Raw genomic sequence first — 22,907 nt, forward strand, 5'->3', positions numbered from 1 at the left:
CTCGAGGTTATCATCTGTATAATGTTCACCAGACCTTGTGCTCGGGAAGGACTTTCACGCGACATTATGACACAGTATTATTAATTATAAAATATCACATAAAAAACGTATACACGAAATATTTCGGGGTTCGTCCTATTGTGTTTGTCCATTCATGGCGATGATATGTTGTGTCGTAGAAGAAAACCACTGCATGTTTGCGCGCCCCTGTTTCGAATTCTATGCAATACCGACGGCAGACGCTCCTCTTTAGTAACGTTTCTCGAGTTATTTGACAATAATCTTTTTAAAGAGATATATCACTTGTTTTGTTGTCTCGTAACCGGTTTTGATTCCTACATAAAAGGTTATTTCGACAAAGTCGGTTGGTCACCTGCCGTTTTGGCGTCCTTAAATATCTGAGAAATTCGAAATCTGACTAGATCTATTTTTAATGGTACTATAAATTTATTTTTTTTTTACATTTGTACCTACGGTTTTTACAAATACACTGACCATATGGTCTCTTTTAATGTACAGTCTGTGTATGATTTTAAATTTATACAGAGTTGCTTTATGGAACTAAATTTATTATGACCTTAAAAGTGTTATCCATAATAGTGTATTTTAATGTTAGAAAATCTTGAAAAAAATAATACATGTTATTGTAAAACTAATCGTTTTACACGTTGGCTTAGAATTTAAAAAACAGGAAAGTGTAAACCAGTTAAATTTGTTTTAAAGGTGTGATGGAAAATAATGATGTCAGCTTGATAATTGTTCATAGTTAGTCATTACTTATTTTTTAGAATACAGTTTATGATTTAGAAAATAATTGTACATTTCTTATATGCTCACATAATTAAATCCATTAAAATGTAAATTTTAATATTATTACCTATACTATAAATGTATCTGTGTGTATACAATTTGCATTGATTAACTTAATAATAGTTTATTTTAGTAATGTACAAAATATGTTAATTAAATTCAATATAAAATGTTATAAAAGAATATTATTATGTATACGTATATATTTCTTTGCTTATTTAATAGTTCTATACTTTCATTGAGTACCTCTCAATATTAATATGAATAATTTGGCATGAAATACAATATTGTAGTTTTCTATTTGATAAACGATTCCACCGACTGAATAATTTAATATAAATAAAACACCTTCGAGAAATCTTTTGAAAAATTTTTTTAGAGAGGTGTAAGGTTATTACTGATTAATATATTTACTTACTAGTAGGTAGTTCAATTATTTGATAAACAAAAAAATGTGGTTACGTAATATATTCTCGTTTTTGGGGCTCAAATTTTTGAATAAGCAATTTTTAAAATAAACAAATGCATTTGAGAGATGTAATATTATCTAAGTTTTTAGATATGTTCATTAACCAATGTCAACCATTACATAGTATAGTAGTCTATAGCAGTAGGTATAGACTACTATGGACAGTTTGACAGTTAGGACACATTGGAATAGGTATGTCGGTACCTAATGTATTTTTGAATTGAAGCATTGAAATGGTATTGACAATATTCATTGATGTATACGTACTGTACTGCTACATTTACACTATGCACCATGGCTTAAATATACTTATTATATTTAAGCCATGCTATACACTACAACTTTCAATACTAAGAAATATTGATTTTGAAATAAGTAGTTAAATGTGCATAGGTATTTATGTTTTATTATGTCCTGCATTTTATTCTTATAACAATCGTAATCTGCAGTTACGGTTACAATTATAGTTATTAATAAAATATAAATACATAATTTATATTTAACGTATACGTTTAATATAAGTGTCTACCTAGTTATTTTTATTATCAATTAGGAGCGTCACGGCCCACTTTGTATAATATTGTTGTCAGGGCATACCCACTAAAGATTATGGCGACTACATTTTTCATCATTTGTCAATGTGCTTTTATGTTTTTATGTAAGGTACAGCTGTCAAGGAGATGTTTTCTCAATTTAAAAGCTTTCAATGCATTATATGCATACCTAATAAATATTATATTGAATTATTTGAAATAATGTAACAAATTAAAATATGATTTATCTTTTGATAATTATTTTTATCATTAGGTAGATATACTATATTATTGATTATTATAATCGTTTAGTATAGCTATTGAAGCCATTTAACGTGTTTTAAATATTACATTTATACACTTGATTAATTTTATAATAAAATAAATTAAAATAGATAAAATGAACATGTTTTTCTTTAAAATCTTTTTAAAAAATATCAAAACATAAGTTAACGAAAAGTTTAGGAAAAAAGTGCAGATATAATATAAGGTAAAAGGGTTCGAAAAATATTTTGTCGTAACTAAAATAAATCCGGCTCTCAAGTCGCCGATATGTCGTGTTTAAAAAACAATTGTTCAGATACCAGTTTATCCCTGAACAATCGTTTTATTTATTTAGACCAGACTAGAAGAAAATATATTCTAAATTGTTTTCATCTAAATCCTCACACAGAGATCTATTATTCTACCTATGACATGTTTTAAGTTACGTACAATTTTTTCCGTGCACGATTGGAAAAAATATTACTCTCAGTTGTATTGTTGTTCAAAAGTCTCTTATTATTAAGATTTATTACTTTAGATTTCTTATTTTTTACTGGCTTTCTGGTTTTATTCAATGTTTCATACGTCTATGAAAGGGGGAGCATATAGTAGACCAGTTCATTTAACGCGCAACTCACCCCCGCCCACTAAAACCAACCCGCTCAATCTCGCCAACTACCAAATACATCACACAATATACAGAATAGTATATATGCACTACGCATTAGGTGTCGTCATTTTGTGCGTTTGTTATAAATATTAAATTTATTCATCCGACTGCATAATATTTCATTGGTGGGGAGGCGGTGTATAAAATATAAATGCGTGATATTTTACAACGTACGTTGATCAGACGTATTATTCGACTGCGATCGGACAATAATATTCCTACATAAATATTCGATATACATGTTATATATTATAATACACCGATGCGGTGTTTCGTGGCAAACATCACGTTGGAGGATAATAATTCATAACCAAAGCTCAAAGGATCAAAAACTGGTTCATTATATTATATGTATTAGTATTTTCCACGTTATTGATATAAGTTTCCTGGACTAAATCATATACGTTAGTACACTGCTTAATTCATAACTCATAAGTCATAACGCACATAAATAATTGTTTAAATTGTGTCAAATATGGTATAGAAACAATTTTACAATTGAAATTGATATAAAGTATAATACACACATTATGCAGCTTACAAGAATTGGATTTGCAACATAAATTTTTGAATTAATTTGTTTTTTGTGAGAGGGGGGGGGGCATAATGATATTTAATTTAAAATATATCGTATTATTATTAAGTGTCTTAACTATCATTTTAAATAAGTAACTTAATTTTTATTTGTCTTTTATTTCAATTTCAATTTATTAAAAAATTATAATTAATATTTTCACTTAAAAATTTTTACTATCATACGATTATCTAATTAAATGTAAACATAATGTTCTTTGCACACCACTGCGTTTGGTATAATTTACAATGATGTACACTTCTAGCTGATGCCTATGACATTGCAAATTTTATATAATTTTATTTTATAATATAGTTAATTATAGCAATTACTGTATGATGGTACTTATACCTATCCTAAATCTGCAAAATCAATGTTTAGATTTATAGAAATATTACGGTAATGAGTACATAATAGCAAATTAATATTATAGAACGAAATTGAATATTTAGTAAATATTTAATTTTGTTGAAAAAATTATTATATTATATATATATATATATATTATGCATCATGGATTAAGTTCTAAGTGTGTATAAATTTACGTTGAACCCATTTTATATGAATATCATATAGCTTGAATATTTTCTTTTTAATAATAATTGAATATTTTTAGTTTCTATAAAATATATTATAGTAATATTATGTTAACGTTTTTTACTATTGTAATTGAACGCTTATCCAATTATTTCTTACCTCTCAGGTATTAAATCTCTGTTTTATATTAATAACGTTAATTATTGTTTTTTGGTCGGTTTAGATTTTTCAAGCAAATAAATTTTCATTGAACTACAGGCAAAAATGGAATCAATGTGTAATATAGGTAATTCATATTTATTATTGACATTTCAACAAATATTATTTATTGAATTATACAATAGTATACTTCTTTCTTATAATTTAATCCATTTATATATATATATATATATTTATCTGTATTATTATACATAATTAACCCTTATAATAAACTCACTAGTAATTGCATACAACTTATAATATAATTTGGAATATATAATGAGTGATCCATTCTGTGAATTCTATAATTGCAATTCATAGTTAATATTGTAACTACTAATTAGCTATTATTAGTATAGGTAATCCAAGTTTTGGGGAGGAGGAAACATTATTTTTACATTTAGTATTCATCCCACTTTCATAATAAATGTACAACCATAAACACCAAATAGAGAACTTAGCTTGATGTTTTCTTCTTGACATTAAGCTATTAATCGCACCAACGTAATAAAGTATTATAGTCCGTAAGTATTATATATATGTTAGGCCATTTATTTAAGCTGTATATTTTATATTACTCAATTATAATATATATATATATATATATATATTAGTTATGTAAATTGTATCAATATTATTACAGCATAGTATAATACTCAAAATTAAAATTGTTATAGATAAGTGGAAAATTTACTTTTATTTTAATTATTACACTATTATTTATGTAAAATCTAAATTTAAAAAATCCTGTTACACGCTTTTTGAAGATTTTTAATAGATTAGTAGGCATTACTGAAAAAGGGAGTTTTGTTTCTAAGTATAAAATTGAAAACTAATAGATTTATTATTTATTTTTACTTTTAGATGTTAATTTTTAGTTTTCTGTAATTAAGTTTTGAAGTTTTGAATCTTTTATAGATTTTTTTAATACAAAAACAATATTAATATTATCTGTATTAATTTTATTTTTAATGAGTCGTATTTATGAACAATTTTAGTTTAAGTTTTCTGAATATTATTAATATAAAAATATAAAAATAATTTAGAAAATGTACATATCTAATGTTTAAGTTTTGAATCTCAAAACTTAACCTACTAAATTTTATCAACGTTTATACTAAAAAAGAGATAGTAAATATCTACTTTTTTTGACAGTTCTTTGTAATATTTCGTTACACTTCGAGAAACTTCCAAGAAATTGAAATAAATTGCAAACTAGACTCTATTTCCAATCGATTGATACTTGTCATTTGGTCCTTTTTTTTTGTATGAAAGTGTCTCAGTGAAAGAGATACATTATTGTACAACTAACACATTTTTCACTTTGCTCAGAGTTTAAAATTTTTAAGTCGATTTCATACCCACATGAGTTGTCGCTATCTTACTAACGCTTAGTACATATCATATTTAATAAAAAATATATTGTTTGTTCTACATAAAACCATTTTTCTGTATGGAGAGATGTAATAAGATATTATAAACCTTTGTTTTGTAGAGTTGAAGTTGAGTCCTTAAACCCACACATGTACTTAATATTATTATACACATAATAATATAAACAAATAAATATTGTTAAAAACAAAGCTAGTGCACCGAGTTTTAGAACATTTACCAAGTAAAAAAAATCTTTCTTTGGAGATGTTAAGCATTTTTAAAGTCCATTGATATTCTAACATATTATAAATGGAATTAATACTGTTTATAATTTATATGACATCGAGTTTTGAATAATAGGTGTTTATATATTTGTATAGAAAACGATTCTAGCTTTAAGCAATATTTAAACGAATACATGCGAATTGCATAGAAACTGTATGAATACGTATGATTTACCTATATAAAAAATTTTAAATCAAATATCTATATTATATTATATAGACTATAAATTTGGAAATGTAACTTGTTAATTTTAAGTAATACTACATGTATTATAAAATTACTTTTGGCACCTCAATGGTATAGTACCCAGTTCTTATTGAACCCGCTAGTCTTGCAATATTTTATAAGTCCTGTGTTGTTTATAAGTCTTATATTAAAAGTTCATTTTACCAATGTACAAATTATATTGATATTTAATGAACATCATAAGAAATATATTTTATTTTGTTTTTTAACTTTGTAAAAAGTAGATAGAGTAGGTTATAAATTATTACTAAATCGTTCTATGGATTGAAAAGAACCAAAAATCACTGTTTTTAGAATTGAATATATCTGTTAATATCCATTTGGATGTTTTTAATTGTTTTAAAGCGTGGTCAATGTTAATTCCAGACTGACTATTTATATTGAAAAATATTTTTAATGAATTATTTTTGGAAAGTATCGAAATAAATGAGTCATAAAAATGTCAATTTATGGGTTCAATGCTGTATAAATTATGGATAAATTGATTTGTTCCATTTTGAAGTACCTAATATAAAGTATTTATAAATTAGTGTAATTTTTTCAATTTCCATCAAAGAAATATTATATCATTTTGAAAACTAATAACCGACAAACGTGTCACATCTCATTTATTAGACCCTAAAGAATACCGGGTACATATTACGGTAATATGTTGTGTTAGGTCTTGTAATGGATTTTAGGGTTTGTATTCTATTCGATTTGATATTTGGGGACATTAGAATACTATATATGTGAATAGGGTTAACCATAAAAAAGTATTTTCAAGAACAGCTACTGTGTACATCTTGATTCAAGTTAGATAATGTACCTACATTTACCTAGTTTTATTATATGATACATATAGAAATATATATATATACATATATATAAGAATCTTATATTTTCTAAAATCTTTTTTTTTAAGTTAACGTTATTTGTTGTTTTTTTTTTTTTTGCTATACTATTTTTGCTATATTTTAATAATATTTATAATTGCAATTAACAAAACAATTGGTTAAAAAGATTTATATTAAACTATGTCTAGCGATAAAGAATAATAAGGTGTATATTATATATATTATAAAATATTATAGTCAGTATACAGTATTATAAAAGTTTGAAGAGTTTGTAAAATTATTTGGATTTAATATTATTTATAAATAATAAAATCAATTTGTTTATAATATTACTGCTGCTATAGAATGAAAAACAAAAATAAATATATAATATATAACATGGATTAACTTCAGTCCTAAGTTTAAAATACAGTTAATTGCATTACGTCAGTTTTTTTGTTTGTGAACGCCATAAAACAAATTATATTTTTTTCTATACACAGGTTAAAGGTATTAATAATAAAACAAAAGTAATATAACGATAACTCAACGAAACATGAACAATTAAATTCCTATATTGGTATTCCGTATGTAAATGAGTTAAATTGGTTTTAAACAGAAATGATGAAAAATTCATCTATAAGCTACATGTAATATAATTTTTAAAAGCAGTATTTTGTAATAACAATTTTATAAATTATTGCTGCTTAAGAAACGAGATGCATATAAAACGCATTTATATTTGCATATAAATAAAACGCTTAATACACATTTCATTAATAAAATATACGGTTAGTTATAAATTATAATACTTTTTAACCAGAGTAGTAGACAATAATAATATATGAAAATATGAGTACATCTTTAACATTCAGTTTATTTTCAACATTATGCGAATTCCTAAACATTTATTATAATAATATTATATTAATACATTGCGGTATTATATATTTTTTTTTTTGTAAAAGAATGTTTTTCGACCGTAAACCTATTGTTTTTTTTTTGTTTTTAAAGTAATTATTGATATTCGTGCACCTATTAATTTCCTAGTTTCCGTGATTTGTAAAGCAATGTTAACGATTTGCTTTGCTTCGATATTTATTATGCTCTATATACATTTATGATGCTAACCAGGCACCCGCAATTGTAAAATGCCTTCCTTTTTATTTGAACAAATAAATTGATAAATTTATTTTTTATTTTTATTCTATATGAATAGGTAATTAATATAAGAGTTTTTTTTTTTACTGTATAAATAATAAAAATTATTAATTATTAATATTATCTTTAAATAAAATCGTTAGAATTGTATTTGCAATACAAAAATTAAAAGGTTGTTTACCTGAAAATTTCATGGTAACTAGTTATTTTAAAAAGATCATTTTTTTTTTTTATTATTAATGTTAGAATCAGTTAGTATATAAATAAATAAAACGTAATATTTGAAATTAATTATAAAAGAGCTGTAAAATGTATATAATGTTGTTTTTGTACTGTAAAGTTGTATTTTAATGTTATTGGTGGAAATTAGATAGATTTAAGTTACTCAGTTGATTTTGATTTGTATATTAGTATATCGTTGTATAATTATTTCTTTTAAAGTTCATAATATCATAAATTAATTTGTGTGGTAACTAGTATTTTTTATCTAGTATGGAATATGGGTTTTCTCTTCAATGTATAAAATAATGTTTTTCATAAAGCTTAATGAATCGAGATAGAAAAAAATATGCTATACTCGATTAATTAGTTTATCGTGAGTGTAATTACTTTGTATCATTAAGCTTTTATAGGGATGATTTTGCTTAATTTTATTAGAAGGCGTGAACTAATGGAATTTTAATTTTTTAAAACTTTAAGGGTTTAGTAATCACTTAATATGTTACTTATTAGTTATTACAGATGAAATAATGTAGTAAAAATTATTTTTTTTTTACTGAATAACAATTTTTGGGTACTTTAATTAATATTTAATACTTATAATTTACTTAGTTTACCAATATTTACTAATACATATGGTATGGTTTATTTAATATTTCAGTTCTAATAATGTATTTCATATAAATCTAGAACATATTCTAAGCTAGTGATTCATTGAATATATTACACTAATTTCAGTACTATTTTTTTCGTATTAAAAAAAAATAAAAATCTTTTTTCTATCAATAACAATAATATAATTGTATTTATTTAATTTGTATACAACGTCAATAGTTTTGACGAAGAATTCTAGTTAATAATAATAAAAAAAAAATAGATCACTATGTTTGTATTCATTTTGATTTAAGATGATGTAAGTATAAAAAAATAATTCTGAATAAATTACATTTTTAAATAGGTATTATAAACACTGATAACCTGTCTGTCTGAAATTATAGACAAATATATTATCATTCTCAGTTATTTATATATTTAATTTAAATATTAAATAAAATATATGAGGGGCTTTTAAGGAATCAAAAGGTATGTTTAGCGTTTGAAGCAGCTTTTATAAATGGCCAATCACCTACAATATTTAAATATAATCATTAATTATATAAAAATTTATTTTTTAATACTTAAAATATAATAAAATAATAACAAAACAAAAATTTTATATAGGTATTCCTATAACTAGTATAATTTATAATTTAACTGTGTACCTAATTATTATGTATTATTATTTATAGTTTTTTGTTTTAAAATTAAAAATTTAGTATAATATCATAATACATACATTTTTAGTTAATCAAAATATTAATTAACTATTCAATATAAATTTAATAAATTATTTTTAATTAATATTTAGCCAAGAATTTTTGTAACTATTGATTATATCATTATTAAAATTATTTTTTTATTTCTGAGTTGTCTATAACTTTTAACAATGCGACTTTGACAAGATGATAAATTGTTAATTTGAATTTCAAGTGAATCAATATTTTCTGAATACAAGTCTTAGTTAGACATATTTTATTAAGCTGTATAGTTTTTTTGATCTAATGTAATTTTAAAACTTTTCGCGGATTCTTGAAATCTTCGTCTGTACAGAAATCTGACGTTTGTAGTGTAAATTACAATGATATATTAGTTTATTTTGTAAATAACAGATGCTTTGAATCGTTCGATGATAGAAAGAGCCAAAACGCATTAATGAATAAAATACAATCTTAATTAAAAACCGTTTAATATAAACATCAAGTTGTTAGTTTAAGCAAACTTTTTGGTTCTTTTAAAAGATAATTATATTTTAACCTAACTATACTAAGTAAAAGTAAAGAAAGAACTTTCTCAAATAAAGTTTAATATATGGTATAATTTTTAATAGAAATCGGATAAAGATTGTTTTTTGAAACCTATACTAGACCTAACAGCTTTACTCGTACATCAATTTTACCTTTGGTTTTAAACAAAAGATCACAATAATAAACTTATAGAAAATTTTATTGTAGACTGTCATAGTATAGTATTGTTTGTTTTTTATAATTATGAAGTCGAAACCACAAAAAAATTATCATTAAAAAATTTACATTTGATGAGTTTAATATATTGAAATATGTAATCTTATGTGATTTTTCGTAGCTTTGACTTTTTTTTATCATTTACAAGATATTACATCAAAATGTTTTTATTATGTCGTCTATTACCAACCTAAACTACCTTTTTTTTATAAATGAAAATTAAAGTTTTTTGAGCTTAATTTAATTTATTTTTATAGTTTAATAGGTACTCGTTTATAAATATGTTCGGGTAATATAAAGAGAATCGAAGGTAGGTATATTCAATGATTGTATTAGATGTTGATTACTTTACTATATTTTTTAGTTTTTGGTTTATTGTATAAATTCCAGTAATATAATTAAATATTTTGAATAAGTTATATAATTATATACGTTGTTATTCTTAGAAGGCATTGTTGTTTGTTATTTTATAAATTCGATTTTTGGTTTCTATTATTTTTTCGTTAGGATTAACATTTTTAAATTAAGTCGTCTGTGTTTGACAAAACCTTTGTATTTTTTTGATTAGTCTTGCATAAATTTTATTTTATGAATCATTATATATATTTTTGCTTATGTTTTTATGAGGTGAATAATTCTAAATTATATTACCTATATATATTAGCTAATCTTATAAAGCGTTGTCTATGACAAATTAAATTTCCGTAGATTTATACTTTATTAAATTAAGTTAAATAGTTAAGTAAACTGCACAAGAGTTTTATCATAGTTATTTGTGTTGTTTTGATTTAATATAAAATATTTATACACAATTATATCCAAAATAATAGCTATTTTATTTTCAAATGTAATGACAAAAAAATAAAAAATGATAGTTTTTTGTTAGCCAACAAATTCTTTTTGTGAGCACCATTTAAAATGCAAAATTAAAAAAATTAGCTTTGGGGTGCACTTCTCCGGATATAGAATTACCTATGTACCAAATTTAACATCGAAAACCGTGGATTGCGTACACATACAATCGTTAATTTTTTTTATTAATAAAAAAGATTATGACTACAATAAAAATAAAAACGGAATAATTATGTTTCAAATACAAAAATAAGTTACTTAAAATGTGTAATATACATTATATATATTACAAATTTTCTATATATATGTATTATGGAGTTCTGAACATATTTACGATTTAAGTATTATTACACTTAGGCTTATTTATTGTTTAGATACTTTAAAACATCATAATAATAGGACTTAATACCAAAATAGTTATGAATAGAATATATTAGACTCGTCCAGTGACATTCAAATAACATTATAGTATTGCATTAGTGATTATAGTTATGGCTAAATATACATGTTTAGCCATGGTCATAGTCAAATCATTTTTCGATAAGGTATTATCATACTTATTATAATCTTTTATTTTAGACTTTGTTATTTTATGACTGTTCTGTATCACGGTAGAATATATTATTTACAAACAAATTGGTAACATATATTTAGAATATATTTTTAAATCTACTTTACTAATACGACAATTTTTAAATTATTGAATTAAAATTGCTGTAAATATTATAAATTATTAAATTATTAAAATGAACAAACCTTTACAATTGTATATGTACAAAAGGTTTTATAATATAATATATATATATATGTAAGTATGTAATAATTAATAAATATATATTTATAGTAGATAATTAATATATCATTTATTTATTTTTTTGTCATTATTTGAGAAAGTCAATTTAAGTTTGTTTGATTAAAATTACCCAAATAATAATGTTTTTTTTTTTTAGTTTTATTGCTAAGACTACAAAAAATACAAATACACCTATACAAGTATATATTGGCACGTTTTTGGTACTTCGTAAAATAAGAGTTGATAAAAATGTATATTTTTAACTTTTTTTTTAGTTATCAATCCTTCAGTAATTGATAAAGACCCAATTATTTTGTAATAATTTCGATAAGTATAAAAAAATAGAACATTTTCCGCTCACCTTTACATTTGAAAATGTACTTATTCAATTCAAATAAATTAATAAATTATTTTATTAAATTTTATTGATGAAATGCTGTACAAATACAAACAAATTAAAATAAATTCGTAAGCCACAAAGTATACATCAAGGGGAATCTTATAATTTTTTGTAGATAGATGGAATAAATGGATACAAAAAATTAATACTACAAAGAATTTTTTTAATTTGATATAATGATGGGTGAATATATATTGTAATAACATCTTATCAAATTATATATGATATTTGTGTTTTATACGTATATTGCTATATTTTTCGAATTGATTTTTAAACTCAATTATAGGAAGACTGATTATTGGTGGTAGATTGGTATTGAAAAACATGTATTTGTTGCAACGTTATTATTTTTATTTTTAAAACTGTTTTTTTTTTTTTAATCCTTTAGATTTTAGTTAAACATTTTATTGATATTTAATATTGTGATTATACAGTATTTGTTTTTAATTTTATTGTAAAAAAAAGAAGAGATTTGTTACTGGAGCACATTACTTAAATGTTATAATAGAAGAATTTACCTATTTCTTATGTTATGTATAATTATTTACATTTTGATATAGCTAATATTAGTATAAAATGTGTGTGAGTCAATATGAAAATACAACAAAGTTTTACTTAAATTTATGTACTGATTTAATATGTACTATTAATTATAATTTTCACAAAAACCATTTATTTTATAACTAGTTTCAAATAAATAATTCATAAATGATATACTTATATACATACCTAACAATTAGTTAAATTCTTAAGTACAATTTTATGTACTCTCAGAGAATTAACCAGATAGTTTCTATTTAATTATAATTGTATTTCCACCATTAGCTAAACATTAAACCCGGTTTTATGTTTCTGTAAATCATAAAGTTTTTATAAAGTTTGAACATTTTCATGTGTATATAAACTAAAATATTTACTAATAGCCATAGGCTATTGTAAGAGTTACGTATTTAATTAATTTATAAACATATGTTAAGTACATCAACAATAAAGATATGTAATAATTGTCAGTTACGAAATAATTGGATTTTACTGCTAACCAGAAAATGTCATATAAAAGTGCATCAAAATAGAGAAATAAATTTAACACAAACAAATACAATAGTTTAGACTTCATTTTATAATTATCAAATTTTTAATAAAATTGTATAAAATATAACATTTGTATCAAGTCTATAGCATTATTTTGTAATAGTAAAAAAATCAGTCATATATATATTTATATATATAAATAGGTAGTGTAGGTAATATTGGAAAAATATATTAAAATAAATTTATAATTTATAAAATAATTTTATTGGGTATAATATCAAAATTTCGAAGTAACTTTATACCCGAATAATGGTTTACAATTGTGCAGTTAAATTAATTATTGATCATAATTCAGAATCAATTTTATAAAAAATTATTAACTGTTGTATATAATTATACATGTATATTACATATTTATAAATGTATAGTCGTAGAAAGGAATTTGTATAAATAAGTCATTATGATATATTTTATAAGCCGACTGTATGAAACTAAAGTGATAATTACGGACAAACGATTTCAAAAGCTTTGTGTAATATGTGTTATAAATTGTAATAGCCGATCGAATTTCGGTGGCCATCATGTTCGGTTATTTTCATGGCTGTTCATAAGTGATTAGTCAATCGCCTGCACTTAAAACATTGTCAGTAAGTTACTTCTTTCAACACCTTGAATTAGTTTGTCATTTTTTTGTCAAACAATAACTTCAAGGTTAGTATGTGTTTTACACTGTTACGAACACCATTATAATGGGACTACTTAGTGGCCATACAATTATTATTATAGCAACGGTAAATCTGAAGACAAAAATGTGCTTTAATAAACGAGTCATTAAAAAGACGTGAATGTTTCCGTGGATTGTAGCTATCCAAATTATTAGGAAAGTGCATGTGTACATCATATGTATACGTTTCTTCGCCTTGCACTTCAGAGTAGCATTATTCTTAACCCTTATTTTCGAATGACCTTTGTTGTCAAGTATTCTAAATTGCAATAGTGTATTTTTTCATCTCTAGAACATGAACGGAGGAATCCGAGATGTCTTCTTCTTCTTAGACGGCTAAACAGTGTTTGTCAATGTTCTTCTCTCCGACCAACATACTCTGCTAACAAAAAAAGAAAAAAAAGAAACAAATAAATAACCATCTGTGCACGTTTCTCAATGGCACGTCCTTTTTATTTAAATGTATTCGTCAGCTTGCCAGAACAGTTCCTTTTAATCTAAACTCATTGTAAACGAGTTTTTTTGACAACCGCTCAGTCTCGAATATCTTATCCTGTTTGGAAAATTCATATCATATTTGAATACATTTTTATTTGCAAAAATTAAAAAACTTTATGCCTGGAAAATGTATTAAAATGGATTGTCGGAAGGAAGGAAGGAAGTAATGTTTTGATAAGTCAAAATATCTATAAAAAAAAAAAAAAATCATATTAAAAACTGTTTTAGATATTTTAAACGTATCGGTATCTTGCACTTATAGTACTTATTATATTTATGTAGGTACACAAACATAATTTACTTTTAATCACATTAGATTTGAAGTCTATTTATGTCTATTGTTTATAAATTCATAATTTATACATAATACAGATATATTTTATAAATGTTTGGTCATAAAATGTAAGTATAGTACTATTCAAATTGAGTTTCATACAATGAAGAACTAAATTATGTTATTTTAAAATCAACAATATGTGTAATAAATATATACACAATACTTTCTTGACGTGAAAACTTTTTAACATTAGGTTAGGTTAGGTATTATTTGTTTTGTTTTTTAATTTCTATGACTGAAATGAATTGTTAAATACATTCTTATGTATTCATACCCAGATTGTCAATTTGAATTAATTTTGAATTAACTAATTTTACTTTGTGTTCGTATGAAAAAAAAACGAAAATAAAACGTAGTAGATATACGTACAATATATAACATATTATATTCATATATATATATTTATGTTATACTTGTTCATGTCAGTGATTTAAAACACGTGTTCGTGTTTTTTTTTTTTAAGGAAGTCTGCAAATTTTTAAAATTAATGGTTAGTGAAGGTCTAATAAGTTCACGGACGTCATCCATTAGCTTAAAAATAGTATGTTAATATACAACTGCAGTGGATGTACCATTCACATGTATATATTTAGTCTATGTATTATAGTGTACAATAATACATTGATGTGACATTTTTATTTAAAATAATTTTAAACTACTGCACAAATGACCTACAAATCATAATATACTCTCCTAATAAAAAATATATAACATTATAAGCCTAATAGTAATATGGTGAATTATTAAGGTTATTACATATGCATTAAAAACAATGTGTTTTATTAGTGTTCATAATTATAATTTCTAATATAATATTGAACGATCATAAATTATAATAATTATTTTATATTTATAATCATCAACACATAGAATACCATAACAAAACAATTTTCATAATCAAGAATCTTTTATACTTTAAGACTACGTGAAAAGAAAATAAACAATCATTAAATTTGTATTCCTACTATAAATTACGATTTGAAATCTAAAAAATATTATTTATACGCAATAACAAAATTATTTAAAAATTGATTATATAATAGGTCTGGAGTTGATTCAGATTTTACTGAACAACTTAATAGTTTTTTTTCCATTTCTTGACTTTTAAATTTTAATTCTTATCTATTTGTTTTGAATTTCACCGACCATCAAACTTAATTATTATGTGATGGAGAGGTGACACGTGTAAACAAAATGAGACAAGTCGTTTGCTTTAAGTGCTAGTGAGATGATGTATGAGGTAGTATAATTTGTTTAAACAGCTAAATTTGTTATGTTTATATATATATGATGTGATATAAAAATAATCGTTTTTAATTTTTCAACACAAATTTATTTTACAAAAAATAATAAGAAAAAAATTAATTAAAAAATTTTTCTGTAGTTTTTAGTACCTTCAAATTAATACATGGAAATTACTGTTACTTCACAGTTGCTAACACTCACATAGTTATGTTTTGATTAATATAATAATTATAGTGTAGAACGTAAGTATTGCATATTATTAATTATAATGTATATAATACTATGATGATGTACATTGTACAACAATAATATGTATATACACGTCACACATTCTTATTTTTAAATATTATTTCAAAACTGTTATAAGCATTGAAATAGTTTTGTTTATGGATATAAAATTATTCCACATAATATATCAGTATATTATGTTACAGTTGTATGATTTTATTTATGATATAATTAGTATAAAAAATCTATTTGCAATATTTTATAATTGTATTGTCTAATACAATATTGATATTAACTATTAAAATATTTTTATAATATTTCTAGGCTTAGAATGCCGTGTAGAAATATCGCATTACACAAAAATCGTTTTTATTTTTCTGATTATATTAATTTTTCGGTTTACTAGCGAAATCGAATATCTAACATTGAATTTCTATCTGGGTTATACGCAATAAAATAAATTACATTTTTCAAACGAAATAAACTTCTTTCTCATAATTGGAAATTACAGAATTTTATACACGAACTTTAATATTTACTTACTCTAGTTGTTTATGCAAAAGTAAATGTAAACTCATAACATTTATGTAAATTATTTTTGTAATATTATTCGTTAAATAGTTTTATGTTTTTGTTGCAGGTTTTATTGGGATTTGTGTATGCTACTATTATTAGTTGCCAATTTGATTATACTTCCCGTCGGAATATCTTTTTTCAACGACGATTTTGATACAAGATGGATAATATTTAATTGTTTATCGGATACAATATTTCTCGTGGACATTATCGTAAACTTTAGAACGGGTAACAATACTAATTATATTAGATATTAGATATTAGAATTACTTAGTTTATGCTTGTAATAAATGGTGATGTGAAATGTGGAGTCTGAATTACTATGGTTCTCAATTTAAATGTTTTTTTTTTTTTAATAGTAATTATGTATGAATTAACAATAAATATATGTTACATGTTAGAATATTCGGGTAATTATATTTGTTTACATAGTTATGTGTCGAGTTATTGGTACGAAAATTATAAAAACATGGATTTGAACCGAGCTCAGATTATAAAAGTGATTTTCTGATTGTAAGTTTTCATTGTCTAATAAATTAATTCGCAATTAATTGTAAATATGAATTAAAATTTAAAATACTTATTTATACACATTTTTAAAATTGAATTAAAGTTGTGTAAACTTGGTTGTTATCATATATATCAAAAATGACTTAACTATTAAAATCTTACTAAAAACTATAAATATAAAATTATTTAAACAACTCTAATGGATTATAATTTTATCAAAAAATTAACTTATTAGGGAGTGGCATACACACTTAGGTTTATGAAAACGACGAACGATTTGTAGTATTAATGTATTGTTATAAGAATATTGCATTAGGAATTAACGTTGACCTACCATAAATCATGATACAAGGATAAGTACGAAAATTGTAATTATTTTGGTTATACCATTCAAGTATTTTGCAATCATACATCAAATTTTAAACGTTTTTATTTATTTGAAATATTAAATTTCTTGACCTTCATATTTTAGTGACGTAAGTATACTATTTTATTGAAATACACTTTTAAAATTGCGTTTCTTTATTTTTAATCATATACAGTTCTGTGATGTATATTAAGCTAGACTATTTTGGAATAATTTTATATAATAAACAATATTTTATACTGTAGAAAATAATTATTATTTAATTTATTATAATTAGGATATAAATAACTTATCTAAGTATTGATTAATTTTGTTTTAGAGTATTTCATTACATATTATTAGCTAGTGTTTATGCGCATTAAATTTAATTTCAAAATCTGTTGTCTTCCTACAATGATAACCGAACAAGAAATTTTTTAGCATTCAATTTTTTTTTTGTGTTTAAGAAAATAGATTACTAGTTAGTAGATATCTGGTTAGTTTAACATCATTAAGCATTCTTTTTTAAAATTTTTAATACTTAAAAATATGTCTTTAATATTAAACAATTGAAGTATCACCAGAGTGTACTTTAATAACACTCTAATAACTAATTTTATAACATTGATTGAATGTATACATATATTTTTATACAAATATTTATATTCTTTAATTTTATTGTTACAAAATATTTGATTGAGTTATATTACTTTTATTGGCAGTAAATATTTTATGACATTTTTTTTAGAAATTTGTATTACATTATTTTACAGGTATTTTACAAACTGACAATTCTGAACAAGTGATATTAGAACCAAAATTAATAGCTAGAAACTATTTAAGATCCTGGTTTTTTTTGGATTTAATTAGTTCCCTTCCGTTGGATTATCTATTTCTTATGTTTAATCAGGTAACAAATTACCAAATTTAAAATAACAATTTTTACATTGGTCAAAGCTTGATTATTAAATGATGTTAATCAATATGTTGTATATATACAGGACGTAGGTGAAGGTATACAGATTTTACACGCTGGTCGAGCTCTTCGCATTCTTCGACTTGCTAAGTTACTCAGTTTAGTTAGATTACTCCGCTTATCAAGACTGGTGCGCTATGTGAATCAATGGGAAGAAGTATATGTAAGTGGTTTTTGTAAAAATAAATTTTTTCAATTGAACATTAATTTGATATATTATACATGTATCAATATATGTAGATTGTAGATGCATAATAATTATGGTTGATTAGTTAGATATTATTGGCAATATTATAACTAAAAAATATGTATATACATTAGGATATTACAAAAAAATCAATGTTCGCTCGTTGTATGTTGTTCACAATTTATTTATTTGTGTTTTCTATTATATCACACTGTTAATCTGATAAGAAAACATTATAATCTAGGTATTTTTAAAATAATAATGATAATAAAAATAATAATAATAATAATAAATAAATTAGAATAATCTATTAATTGGTATACAAGAAGTATGGATTGTAGAGTTATATTGTAATATATTGGAAAATAAATAAATAATTCAATATAATATACTCATTTCATATTTCTAATTGATCTGATATGTAATTTAAAATTATCTTGTTGTTTACATATAACTCCTAAACTAACAATAACATTAGAAACTAATCATAAAGTACGTAATTTTGTAACGGTATTTAAATAATGGCACAAAATTTAAAACCGAAAACTGGCATTATGTATATTGTATACAATATACATGTATACTAAAAAAATAAAATAAATAAACAAATAAATAAATAAATAAATTAGGCCTCTAAATATTTTTTGTCGATGGTTTTTTTTTTTTTGATTCCCTACATATTTAAATTAAATTATAAATAATTTAAATATCTATTCATAAGTTACAATAAGAAAAATATATGATAGCCGTATATTTACATTTAACACATTTAGCAAATTATAAATTAAAAGCAGCCCCCTGTAATTTCCTAAATTTAAAATGAATATTGTTCATTAATAAAATTCTTGTTAAAAAATCAGTTTATTTTTAATCCATCAACTAATAGAAAAAATAACTGGTTAGCATATTTTTATTGTAATTATATTATTGTAATTTTATGACAATTTTATCATGGTCATTCAATATATGAATAAATGTTATTTAACAAAAAAATTATCATTATAAACTTAACTTATTACAAATATTACGACTACCTAACTGTCAAAATAACAATTATGCACATTTGAAATTAATTTGGCATTTTGATTCTTTATAGTCTTTTGTAGAGATTTTTTAATTTTCAATTAGTAAAATTAAAAAAAAAAAATTGTTTTTATTATAAAAATAATTAATTCACTATTTAATAATCATTTTAAAATTTTGAGGTGGGGTAATGATTATAACTTATATGGTAATAAATACACGTTAATTGCTTACGTATAAAATATATTAATCTATATTAGTTATATATTTTAATCTACTGTGAAAATCATAAATTATAATTTAAAAATTTAATTATCAAATCATTTTAAACTTCCTGGTATAAAATACTATGAACAGAAAAAAATATTAAATGATTTAAAGTAGGTAACACGTTTTTGCTACCATCATTAAAAGTATGAAGTTCAGTAGGTTATTATTACTGAAAAAAGTATTTAAATTTATTCAATGGTAAATAGTATGTTTTGGTACTAAATATTTTTTTACACGAAATTGTTATAACTAAACAAATAAAAAATCAATCTAATACTTAAAAGTAATTTCGCACTCAGTTGATACCATTACATTCATAAAGAAATACTTCATAAATTCATCATATTGGAACAGTAAAAACATTAGGACAACTGACTTCGGAAGTAATTCGAAATTTAGGGATTAAAAGTAGAAGGTGCTTCTATAAACAACTGGGAAAACAGAATTTTTGAAAAATGAAAAATTTTTTAGATTAAATTTTCACTAAATGTTCATAGTATTACTTATCGAACATTATATAATTTAAAATATTTTGGCTCTTTTTATAATATTTATGAACAGATACTTGAAATTTTTTTTTTTCGACCTACCTGGCTACCTATGTGTAATTGAATATTTTTACTTTAACATAAAACTCTATAGTCTATACATATTTTATCAGTGATCAAATTTCAAATTTTTATTTAATGGTATTTTACGTTTGAAAAGCGTATCTATTATACTGATTGACGCAATTAACACTTTTTGTTAATTTGTGATAATTAAAATAATATTAATCGTACAAATTTTATATATTCTAATATTAACAGTAATATTATTATTTTTATTATATATTTTCTTAACTTGAAATCCTGACAATATTAAATAACAATTTTAGTTTGGTATTTTATAATAATTCAAAACTATTATTCACGGAGACTTAAAACTTATGTACGTGTATCATTTTATTATACTATGCACAGTGACATTTAAAAAATATTTAAATTAGTTTTAAGGAAGCCTATTGCTTATTTAAACGATTATTTCTACAATACGTGATGATATTGACTTTAAACTCAAAAGTTAATAACAATAAAATATTATGATATAAATATACACTATTATAAAATATAGTTAATAATATTAAAATACGATGTTTTTAAAAACGAATTTAACCGTATAACTATTGTATTATAGTAAAATAAATTAATAATATCAATATAAATATAAATAAACTTAATATTTTTTATAGTACCTACTTATTATATTATTCACTAATTTAGATATATCTCTTATTTGGTACCCATCTATTCACAAAGATTTTATATTAATTGTATGTTGTTGAGCTCTTTAAACCTATGCATGAGTGCATAATATACTGCACGTTTATATAGTAATAGCACGTGCATATAAATTATAATCGTGTAGTTCTATAGAACTTCGGTACCATGATATAATATAAATATTATGTAAAATAATAGGATACCTAAACTAATTGATAGTATATGTATAGTGAATTTTATGGTTTTACATGAAAAAGGAGAAATAAGGTAGTTAAAAAACAATATATACTTTTTTGACTTGGAGAAATGCATGTTATTATATCCCATACCTTTAATTTTATAATTTAAGAGTACAATTAAGTTTTTTCCAAGCTAGAAAATTGATTGAATAAAGAGTGCTAACTTTATGTGCTTAATTTGTATGTGTTTAAAAAACCAAATTGAAATAAAATTATGTTTTTTTTTTAAAAATAATTAGCATGAAGCTTATATTGTTACTAACTGCTACATTCTGAGATTTAGTTTTGTTTGTGTCAATCGTCGAGTATGTTTTCGCAGCACGAACACTAACATGCCGGCTTGTTTCCGTTTATTATTTTTTTTTTGTAGATGTTAAGAATACGTCCGGATATGTCATCGGGTCAACAAGGTCAGATTGAAAGCCGATCCATGATCAAGGTAATAATCGTCCGTACTTGTTTCTTCTTTTCTTTTTTTTTTGTTGTTGTTGTGATAATTTATATCACTACTCAGTACTCATCTATACATCACTTTATTTTTAACTTAAAAATCTGAACACGTTTTTATTATGCCGATGAAGAAGAATTTCTGTTCAGAGTTTGATACCCACCAAAGGAAAAATGTGATTTGTCGGCGATTTATTAAACGCGTTTTTCTTCCCACGTCCTGTGTGGAAAATATGTGATGTGAATTGCAAAAGCAGACGTGGATGGGTCATTTTTCCGTGCTCACAAACACACACCATTCACATCCGGCTTCGACACATTCATTAAAACCGCAATTTAATTCATAGTGTGGTACACATTATATTACATAAAATATATTATACACAAATTGAAATGTAACAATCAATATAATAAAATATTGTAAGTGTTGTTGTCGTCATAATTAACGCACGGAGCAGCAGCTTTTGCGCCAAAATAACAATTATTGTTTCGTGCATTTTCATTGTTTGATCACCTGGTAAATATTTTGGCTGCATAATTCACACTGTATATACTTACTCATTCATGCTATTGAAATGCCTTTTTCTAACAAAATATCAAACCATCCAATTTAACATACTTATGCACATATGATTCTTCAGTGGTTTTTATGTACTCACGTTACTAATAATAATTATTTTGTTAATATTTGTTTTTTTCTCGAAGTCTTTAAAATTTTTAATCTTTTTTTTTTTATGCGAAATCATT

General features: G+C 23.2%; 1 protein-coding gene across 2 annotated transcripts in view; it reads left to right on the forward strand.

Moving 5' to 3' along the window:
- The window catches only part of LOC114122829 (potassium/sodium hyperpolarization-activated cyclic nucleotide-gated channel 2), a 35,330-nt gene that overhangs the window by 698 nt on the left and 11,725 nt on the right, over positions 1 to 22,907 (forward strand). Inside the window, exons 2-5 of one of the 2 annotated variants that reach the window (XM_050200473.1) lie at positions 16,965 to 17,128; positions 18,530 to 18,666; positions 18,758 to 18,895; positions 22,084 to 22,152. In XM_050200473.1, the coding sequence (XP_050056430.1) occupies positions 16,965 to 17,128; positions 18,530 to 18,666; positions 18,758 to 18,895; positions 22,084 to 22,152 (508 nt within the window). The remainder of the gene's footprint in view (positions 1 to 16,964; positions 17,129 to 18,529; positions 18,667 to 18,757; positions 18,896 to 22,083; positions 22,153 to 22,907) is intronic. The other variant, XM_027985600.2, reaches the window with a different exon arrangement.

This window comes from Aphis gossypii, chromosome 2, assembly GCF_020184175.1.
Source record: "Aphis gossypii isolate Hap1 chromosome 2, ASM2018417v2, whole genome shotgun sequence".
NCBI lineage: Eukaryota > Metazoa > Arthropoda > Insecta > Hemiptera > Aphididae > Aphis > Aphis gossypii.